This window comes from Ammospiza caudacuta, chromosome 13 (assembly GCF_027887145.1).
Source record: "Ammospiza caudacuta isolate bAmmCau1 chromosome 13, bAmmCau1.pri, whole genome shotgun sequence".
NCBI classification, from domain to species: Eukaryota; Metazoa; Chordata; class Aves; order Passeriformes; family Passerellidae; genus Ammospiza; species Ammospiza caudacuta.
The window spans coordinates 9,346,483-9,356,542 of NC_080605.1; the positions used below are offsets into that span (position 1 = coordinate 9,346,483).

Consider the following 10,060-nt stretch of genomic DNA (forward strand, 5'->3'; position numbering starts at 1 on the left):
CATGAAAAAATTAAAATGAAGTGTGAGAAGAAGAAATATTAATGTATTTCTTCAAAAGTTCTGGTGATCCAAATAATCCCTGTCTCATGCAAGTGTATCTACTGCTCACAAGAATTCAGGAGATGGGACTGGAATGTATTTCTGGGACAGCAGCTTCCTGAGTTCTGCCATAATTTCCCACAGTCAGAATGAGTTGCAAGAATCTGCACTGCAACACAGCTATGCAAATTTATGTCAGCAGAAAAAACTCATTTAATGACCCGCTGGAATTAAAACCATATCTTCAAAACTGAGCCCTGGCATTTCTACTTTTAAAAAAAAGATCCTCCTCTTCCTGCTAAAAGGGAAAGCTGATTTTACTCTCAATATATTTGTTTCAAAGCCCTTTCTTGTCAATAAAGTCCTTCCATTATGTATATTAGGAAAATAAATATGACTTTCACAGGTCAAAATGCTGTGTTAAACCCATGCTTCAAGACAGTGATGTCTTAGTTCCATAGAGGGGAAAAAAAAATTAATTCCAAGTTCGGTCGGAGCTGTGCAATTGTTCATGTACACGATAGGCTAAATGCAAAGCTGGTAGGTTTACATTTATTAATGGTGGTTAATTCCCAGCAGAGCTCTCAATTAGCTTAATCAAGCCACAATAGGGGCCTGGGAATATTGCAGGAAACTCAGTGAAGGTCTCTGCTCAGTGCAGTACTGCGAGAGGCTGCCCGCAGGACAAAGAGCGCAGCTCCAGCAATTGGAGTCTCTGCTGTGGATGTAACAACTGCTGAGCCTCGTCTCACTCTTCTGGACAGAGCTGGTCCTGCCATTTCAAAGGAGGTGTTTCAAAACTAGAGGCTGAATCCTCTGGGTTGTGTGAACAATTGAGCCTTTGGAAAGGCTCTTCGAAGACTAAAATAGTGAGATTAATCACTCGGAAGACAGCAAAGGAACAATAAAACCAGATTAAAAAGAGAGACATCAGAAGCTTCTTTTTCCCTCCACCTCAACTAACAGAATTGTAGGGAAATTCAGCTCTATTGTCAGCCAGGAAACACAAAACTAAGTAAAGAAATGATAAAAACATTCACAGGGGAATTATGAATCCATGCCAATGAAAAATTTTAAAATATAATTCAATGCATGCTGAAAAATTTGGGGAGAATCAAAATAGGAAGGATAACTGACCCATGAAATCTCAAGTCCTATGGACCAGATTTTAACAATTACAAAATCTGGAACAGTACCACATGCATGGCAAAGAACAAAATACTTCTCCAATCTTTCAATGGAAATGTATTTATCAGGTCAATATACCAGGCAGTGTGACCAACATCCTGAAGAGTTATACAAAAAATTTTGATGGAAGAATTGTAGAGTGAGCAACATTACATGTTCATAACTCTTTTTTTTAAGCTTCAGCATTTTTATTTCTTAACAAAAAGAAATATTGACCTGCTTTGGTGACAGCAACACCAAAACCAGTGGCCATGCAATTAATGGCATAGGGATTGTATCAACAGAAAAGGTTCAGGACAATGTTAATTTCCACTAAAATATTTGTTTTTGAGGGAGTTGTTACTACTGGAAAAATTGGAAAACACTGTCAGTATAGAAGCAGCTCAAGGAGGATGGCCCTGACTTGGATGACCCTGAAGCCCAAAACATTGAAAGCACATTAAAATGTATTAGCATGAAGCCCAACAATGCAGTGAGAATTTCCACTACAAGCTGGATGACTATTAACTGCAAACAAAGCAGGAGTCCTCCCATGAACCTTTAGTCCTTGAGTGAGTGTTGTGTAGACAAAAAAAAAAAAACCCTGGAAATACAAATGCAGCTGAAGCCCTGATACTTCTTTGAACATACTGTTTGCAACATGAATTACTAATGTGAATGACAATTATTCACATCTTTTTTCTTCATTTTGATCAAACTCTTCCAACATCTCTTTCTTGGGTCTTCCTTTTTCTGATAGCTTAACAGAATTTCAGTCAATTAGAAGGTCACCAACACCAAGAGTGCCACAAGCAGCATGCTGCCTGAGGACTCATGACTAGGTCTGAGTCCTTCTTTGTTAATGATGTAGCACAAGAGGCAGGACACCCTTGGGTATATTCTTCAAATCTACATGCTGATGCAATGTTAGACCCATTCTCCAATAGCTCCACAATTCCCTCCCCAAGAAAAATTTTACAAACTGGATTTTTTAGAATCCCAGGCTCATCCTGAGTTCAGAACAACTGTGTCACTTTAGGAACCCCATACTGTAAGAACCTAAGTTCTGCTGGTGAAATGGGACATGGTAAAATGGGACACCACATTTCCCCAGCTATATAAAGCTGCAGAAAGGCAATGGCATCTTCCTCTCTTGTCCAACAACAGGCTCAAAGTTGTCATGGGGGAGAGCAAGAATGCTCTGGATCCAGATGTGCACAGCTGCTCACACTGGGATCAACACTGCTTTTGACTCTGGTGCACCTGAGCAGAGGAAGCCCAGTGCCCTGTACCCTAGGAATACAGCAGGAAGGAAGGAAGGAGGTACTGGAGAAGCACCCACTGCAGGCACCACTGCCTCCAGCCCACACTGGATTTTCAGCCAGTGCCCCAAGGCACAGGGACTGATTGCTGCCAGCCGTGCCCGACCCCTCTCGTCTCATGCAAGGCACACAGCTTGTTTCACTCCACCAAAAAACACAAGGCCTCTTTTCTTTTTGGGTAACCATCATCAGAGGCCTTTTAGCAACTCTTAGCTAGCAGAACACACACCACACTTCACCCACTGACCCTGTCTGAGGGTGAAACTAAAACAGTTCCACAAGTGTGTGTGTCCCACCCAGGATTTCTGCACTACAGGGCTTCCTCAGAACCTGAGCCTCCCTGCTCTCCCTCTGCACATCCCACTGGAGATGCCTCCAGCAAAGCCCTGATCTCTCCGCTCCCGGGACACCTTTCCTTTTCAGCGGAAAGGACACTCTCGGAGGTCACCCTCAGAAGCACAGACACAGATGGAGTACACAAGCTGCTTCCAACTCCCTCACGCTCAGCCCTCACAGTCCCCTCACAGTCCCTCCCTGGCTCCAACCCCCGTGCCCAGCCCGCTCCGCTCCCGTACCTGTTGCAGCCCTCGCACGGCTCCAGCCGGGGCTCTCCAGCACTCTCCGGTCTCCGTGCCCGGCTCGCAGGAAGGACGCGGGCAGGGTTCTCGCTGCCGGGGGCGGCAGTGCCGCTCCAGAGCCGGGCGAGCCGCCCCGCCGGCCCCGGGCAGGGCTCGGCTCCCCCGCTCCAGCGGCGCTGCCCCGGAGCCGCGCAGCCGCCGGCGGGGCTGCGGGAGCGCCCGCCCGGCCACGCACGGAGCGAGCCCTGTCTCTGCCGGCTCCTCGGGAACGAACTTATTGGGCTTGCAGGCGTACCTGGGGGGCAGACGAGGGGAAATTATGTCGAGTGTGCATTAACTATTCCCCGAGTTAACTGCGTTTGACTTGTTCTTCTGTTGGACCAAACTCCCCATCTCCTGCTGGAGTCATTAATCTGTACATTCTCATCGTTTGCGCAGAAGAGAGTTGGTTTGTTTCTCCCTGTGCACCCCTTTCGCCCCCACACGCCGTCCCTAAAAACCCAACAATTAAAAATGCGGATTCTCCCTTTAATTCCCCTACATTGTGTAATTATATTCACATTAGAAATCAATCAACATTGGTCATTACCATTAGCGATATGCTCATAAAGCAAACACTAGACATGCTAATGAACTGAATGAAACATAATTTCTTGTTGTGTAAACTCATGCTCAACGCTAATCAGCAATAAATTCAATCAGACATTACATACATCAACTGAAAACACATTAAAGCAGGGTACAGAGCAGCGGCTGCTCATTTCTGGGGGCAGCGCGGCCCCGAGCCCGGAGCAGCCCAGCAGTGCCGCAGGGGCCGGGACCGAGCCCGCCGGAGCCCCGAGGGGGCCTGACCGCCCTGCGAGGGACCCCTCGGTGCTGGGGCGTTCGCGACTCCCGCCCGCTGCTCCCCGCCCGTGGCCGGGCTGCCGGACAAGCCAGGCCCTTTTCTGTCTCCGGCTCGGCGCAGCCCACACAGCGGAGCCCGCAGCCAGACCCCCAGCTTGGCCGGCTCCGCCGCCTAAAATGGCACCTACGTCCAGTTCCTTCGGCCTGGTCACCCCTCGGAGCCCGTTCTCCTCCCGCACCGGCTCGCAGGGCCCGGGGGGCCCGGGCAGGAAAGCGGCCTTGCCTCGGCCGCCCAGGTGCGGGCGGTTTCCAGGATGAGAACGGGCTCCGAGCAGGGGCAACCAGGTGCTCATTTCACATTTCCCTGCCAAACACAGAGCCAAAGTACCGGGTACACGGAGAGGTGGCGATGGCTGCGAGCCCATGGGTGCGACCGGCTGGCCTGGGGAAGCCCAGCGCGCCGTTTGCCCCGGAGCCTCGGCAAGGCCGGCTTCCCTCGGCCGCCCCCCGCGCCCCCCAGGCTGATCGGGAGCACCTTGGCGGCCTTCCTCTCCCTGTCCGCCGGGGGCGCAGGGACGGCAGGAAGGGACTGCTTTAAAACAAAACGCGTCTGCTGAAGTAAATCACCGGCAGCAGCCCGGCCGCGCTTCCGAGCACCGCGGCCGGGGCAGCTCCGGGCCGAGCCGGGGCGGGGAGGCAGCGGAGCCCGCCCGCCCCTCCAGGGAGCCGGGGCGGGTCCCGGGCCAGGGCCCCCGCCCAGGACACGGGCAAGGGCTCCCCGGGCCGGCGAGGCGGCCGAGCACCGCGGGGTTTCGGGGCGGCGGCAGCGGCTTTACCTCCTCAGCCAGGGACGCCGCTACTCCCGCCCCAGCCCGGGGCCTCCGGGCGGCCTGAGGTGCGGGGCTCGCTGAGGGGAGCATCGCTGAGCGGGGGGCTCGCTGCGCGGGCGCGGAGCAGACGAGGCTGTTTCAAGCAGCCACGGCGGCGTTTTATAACAGCCGCAGAGCAGCGATTTGCTGCGATCGGAGTAATGTAATATCCAGCTGCACAATATTAATGAGACGCTCAGAACCAGGGGAAAACTTTCAGCGGAAGGTGGCGGGTTTATTTGTTTCGAGTTAAGGGAGAGGAGGGAAAAGGAAAAAAACAAAAGACAAGCATCAGCATCATCAGCCCCCGCACCTGCGGCGATCGCTGGGATCCCCCGCGGCGGGCCCAGCCAGGAGCTGCTGCCTGGCTCCGGCGCGATGAGGCGGGGAGGTCACAGGGCCGCCTTTCTTTCTCTTGCAACCGAGTAATTTTTGTTCCTTCCTCCCGCCTTTTTGGTTTTCCCCCACTGCCCGCTCCCCGCGGTCACGGGAGGCAAGGGCGGCTCCTCTCGCCCTGACCTGTTCGGGAGAGGAGGGCGCGAAGGGGGCCCGGGGCTGGCAGCCGGGCGGGAGGGAGGCGGCGCGGTGTGGAGGCTTCAGGAGAGAGTGATAAAGAGTCTCGCGTTGAGAGAGGGGAGCTTGCAGCCGGAGAATGCGACGTGTTGGTTGTCTTGAGCAGTTTGTCACTCCAGGTGGACGCAGTCCGGCTGCTTTCCGTCACGATTCCTTCTCCTGGTCTCAGCTGTCCCCTCGCACGGCTCCTGGCCAGCTCCCGGCGAGCTGCTGGCGGGGCTGGGGAGGGCCGGCCCGCGCCTCCCCTGCTCCTGCGGGGCGCGAAGCACGGCCCGGGCCAGGCGGTACCCGGGGCCCTGAAGGCGTTTAGGCCCGTGCGCCGCAGGGTGACCGGGGAGCAGGAGCTGGCAGCAGGCTGGTGAATTCCACTTGAAGTCCGAGGGCCGCGGCCATTCCCGGCTCCGGCCGACCCCATCCCCACCGCCGCCCCTCGCGGAGCGCGTCCCCGCCCGCCCCGCCGGTCTGTTTCCAGGGCAGAACCTGTGAATAAAGCGAGAAGCGTTGCTTATTGTGTTTGTATTAATCCCCCAGTCTTGGAGCTAATTAAATTCCTTCCCGGGAGCCGGGGGTTGGCGCGGCTGCGCTGGCGCCGCAGCCGGGGCAGCCCCGCTCCAGCCGCCGCCGCGCCACGCACACAGCCCGGGGTCTTTTCACCGATTTATTTCACATTAAGTTTAGATACAATCGAAATCCTCGGTACGCACCTTTTAATAAAAGTAGTCATCTCTTTGAGTACTGCAAAATTATAGCATTTATGTCTTCAAAAGACGGTAAACAAATAATACCAGCGAATCAATAGTACCAGCCTCGAGTGCACATGGTCAGGTGGTTTTAGGCAGCCGTATAAAAGGCGATCTGGTTTAGAGAATATAATACAGATAATTGCTATAAATAAGTGGGTATCAGAGACGGCGTGAAACTCCCTCGTATGGACGGGTCCGCTCGGGCTGCGGCACCGCCCGCAGGGCTCGGGGAGCTGGGTTAGTTAGCTGACCCTAACCCTAACCCGCGCCCCCCGAGCCGACCCCGCCGAGCCTCCTCCCCCGGCCTACCTGCAGTGAGAAACCTTATTTCTGGTTAAGAAAAATAAAAGTCCCATTTAAACTTTATTGAATTAAAGCAAAAATTAATTTTCAATATTCACACATATATTACAGAGTAATAGTAAAAGTTCAATATACTTCCTGGCGTTTAGTTGGGCCACGTTGTACAAGAGCAAAACAAGCATCAAAACATTTAGCAGCCTTAAATTTCACAATCACTCAGAATTACATAGAAATATTGAAATACTCTAGTCAGCCTTGGCTGTGGATAGTTCTTCATGTAGAAATTTTTCCTTTTGCCAGCCAGTACACAGCAAGAATTGCATTTCCCCTTCCATCATGGCATCCATGTATTCAAAAAATACTTTGCTTTTTTCTTTTTTTAAAAGTTAAACTCAGAGAAAGAGTCAAGATTAACATGTTTTAAAAACAAAACTACAAAATATGCTGTAAAGAACAATGAAAATATCTAAAGTCTACTTGTGTGAGGCAGAAGCCATGGGGGAACAATGGCAAATTACACCAATGACACAGAGATGGGAACTAATTTTGTGGGAGGAGAGAGAAGAATATAAATGGGGGTTTGATCAATTATAGTGTCTCCTGCCTGTTGGCTGCAACACAACAAAAATAAGTAGTAATTCTTCAAAGCAGATGTACACAAACCTAAGCAGGATTAAGCTTCTTTAATATTTGAATGTAAAAAGTCTGCTGTCCATGACTCTTCAAACCCAGCTTTGACTTGGGAACTTGTAAGAGATTTCTCCCTTTTCTTGGACGAGAAGTGATTTAAAGTGGGAACACTAGAAATCCAGAGAATGTTGAATACTTCCAGCCTCCCATCAAGTTTCCTCTCTCCAGTTTTAGATAAGCTCTGTCTCCTTTCTCCATCTGAATCAGTACTCCATTGCTAGCAGCTTCTCGGGTCACATCTTGGTCCCCTGCAAAGGCAGAAATCACTGGCCACCCGTTTAGCATCAAACTCACCTAAAGAGCAAGATAAAACAAAGCCCTCTGTCAATTAAAGTCAGACAATGACACCGCTGGGGCTCGCCTAACAGGCAAAATGCTTAGTTAAGGAAAGGCCTCTTCTGACAGCTGAAACTCCAGCCCCATAAAAAAGAAATACCAGTCTAAACCCAGCTAAGGTATGTACTCCAAAGGAAGAAGTCTTTCAGCACTGTTTTAGACTGACAACCACATCAAAACACCCGGTGCATATAAAGCAGGACATTGATCCTATTTTGGAGGATTTCAATAGGGTGCCTGTGTTTTCAGGCTATGAAAAGAGGTCTGCTTGTACTTATTGAAAGATGGCTTTATGCGAAACCTCAGAGGCAGCGAGGAGCAGAGCCACAGCCGCTGGAGTCAGGGCCTTTGAAGTGTATTCAAGGGGTAGTTTTCCTTTGTTAGGCAGCAAAGACAATATGCCACAACACAGTCAATAAGTTCTGCTAAGCTCGCGGTAATGATCCCGGGACTACACACCCCACATTAATAATGCACTACCTGCCCAAGCTAGAGCTGTTAAGCCACTTGCACCAGAACGGTGCTATATAGCTGTCCACACACCTTTGCAAAGTGCATCATTATACAGTCAGATTTCCTGCCCTGATTACACTACCTGGCTTCAGGCCGGTAATTTATTAACCCTACCTAGAGCAGCATATGCATCAAACCCCGTAGAAAATGCAGGTACATACAGGGTAGTTGCACAGACATGCACAGATTCATTATCGTTTCCATGTCATAGGCACCTCCCTGAACCCCAAATCCCTATGAAACCTTCTGCCATAGCAGAGTAGGTGAGAAGCCTGCCAGGGACGGCCGTTCCCAGGGGCTCTGAGCAGGGATGCTCCCGCCAGCGTTCCGCGGCACTGGGCACTCCGAGGGCCCGGACAAGCTGGGAGGCAGCGGCAGGCGGCCGATCACCTCCCATCCCGGGACGGCTCATGCGGAGAGGGGCGAGCGGAGGCCTGGTGGGGCTCCGTGGCCCCTTGGGCACCGTCCCCCGGGGCGGAGAATCGCCGCAGGTCTGCGCTCCCGCGGCTGCTCGGGGGCACGTCCCGCCCCGCCGCCCGCACGGCCCCGTCCCCGCCGACCCGTCCACTCCCGCCCGCGGAGCCCGGCGACGGCGCTCGGGGCTGACCTGGATGGTTTGCCTGTTGTACACTTTCACCACGTGAAAATTGAAACTGTAAATCCCTTTCCTGGGCGCGATGAAAGTGCTCCGCTCCGAGTCGAAGTTGCTGCCGATATTCACTAGTACCTGTAAGGGAAGGGCACCGTCAGCACCAACGCGGGGCCACCGCCGCCCAGCCCCGCTGCGCCCCGGCTCCCAGCGCCCCCCCTCCCGCGGCAGGGCCCCGCGGGGCGGCGCGTCCCGGCCCGGCCCCGGCAACTTCTCCCGCGGCGGCGCGCCCCGAGCCCCGGAGCGCCCGAGCCCCGCCGCGCCCGCCGCACCTGGTCGAAGTAGATGATCATGGTGCGGTTGCTCATCTCGGAGGGCTCGTGGTTGGTGCTACGGATGGCGGAGAAGGCGACCTTGGCGCTGCCGGAGCGCACGGAGATACCGAGGGCCGTGCCGGTGGGGTCGGAGGTGGGGTTGGAGTCGCACACCACGAGGCACTTGCCCTCCAGCACGATGGGCTCCGTCTCGTTCTGCCCGCACGCCACCCACGCCGCGCCCAGCAGCAGCCCCAGCCCCAGCCCCAGCCTCGAGCCCCGCATGGCGCCGCGCTCCCTTCGCTCCGCGCCGGGCGGCACCGTCCGGGCTCCGCTCCGCTCGCTGCCCTGCCCCGCCGCGCTCAGAGCGGGGCCGAGCGCGCCCCGCCGGGTGGGAAGCGGCCGCGAGGAGGCACCGGAGCGCCGGCACACATAGCGCGGAGCGCCGCGGCGCGGAGCGGAGCGGGGGCCGAGCGCTTCGGAGCGGAGCGGAGCCGCCCGCCGCGCCGAGCGGGGCTGAGGGAGGCGGCGGGAGGCGGCGGCGCTGCCGGGGCTGCCGGCGAGCACAAAGACGGCGCGGGGCGCGGCCCCGCCTCCCCACCGGCCCCGCGCTGGCGTCAGCGCCCCGCGCCCGCCTCCGCCGCGCCCGGCCCAACCGGCGCCCGCCGCGCGCCGCCGCCGCCAATGGCCGCGCAGTCCGCCTGCCGCCGCCCGCCGCCGCCGCTTTTGTGGGGCGGCGCGGGCCCGGGCGCGGGAGCAGGTGCCCGGCAGCCGCCCGCACCGCACCGCACCGCGCCGCGTAGGTAGGAGCGCCGGGGCGCGGAGGCGCCGCGCGGGGCTGAGGCAGGGCGGGGCTCCAGAACTCCCGCGGAGCGGCTCGGACCGGGGCCGTCGGGCGAAGCCGGGCTGAGGGCCCGTGGGGCGGAGCGGGGCCGCGGCTCTCCGCGGTGCGGCTGGGCGAGACGGGCTGGAAGGGAGCGGGCTGCTGCCCAGGCAAAGGGCCGCCGCCGCCTCCCAGCAGCCGGAGCATCACCGGCTGTGACCCCGCGCCCCTCCCGCCGGAGATCGCACCGAGGGACGGGATGCCGCGGGTCCCCCTCTCAGAAGTGTCAGGCTCCGCTGTCTTCTTCAGCCGCCTCGTTCGCATCCCGGGGAGGAACAAACCGCACGGCTTCCCG

At 55.8% G+C, this 10,060-nt stretch overlaps 1 protein-coding gene across 1 annotated transcript; it reads right to left on the reverse strand.

Annotated features, from left to right (window-relative positions):
• Nucleotides 1-6,037: 6,037 nt before the first annotated feature.
• CBLN1 (cerebellin 1 precursor) lies at nt 6,038-9,167 on the reverse strand. The gene is made up of 3 exons (XM_058813624.1): nt 8,901-9,167; nt 8,587-8,706; nt 6,038-7,424 (listed from the first exon to the last, which is right to left on the reverse strand). Exons 1-3 carry the CDS (start codon nt 9,165-9,167, stop codon nt 7,227-7,229), a joined length of 585 nt encoding a protein of 194 aa, XP_058669607.1. The 3' UTR covers nt 6,038-7,226.
• Nucleotides 9,168-10,060: the final 893 nt, after the last annotated feature.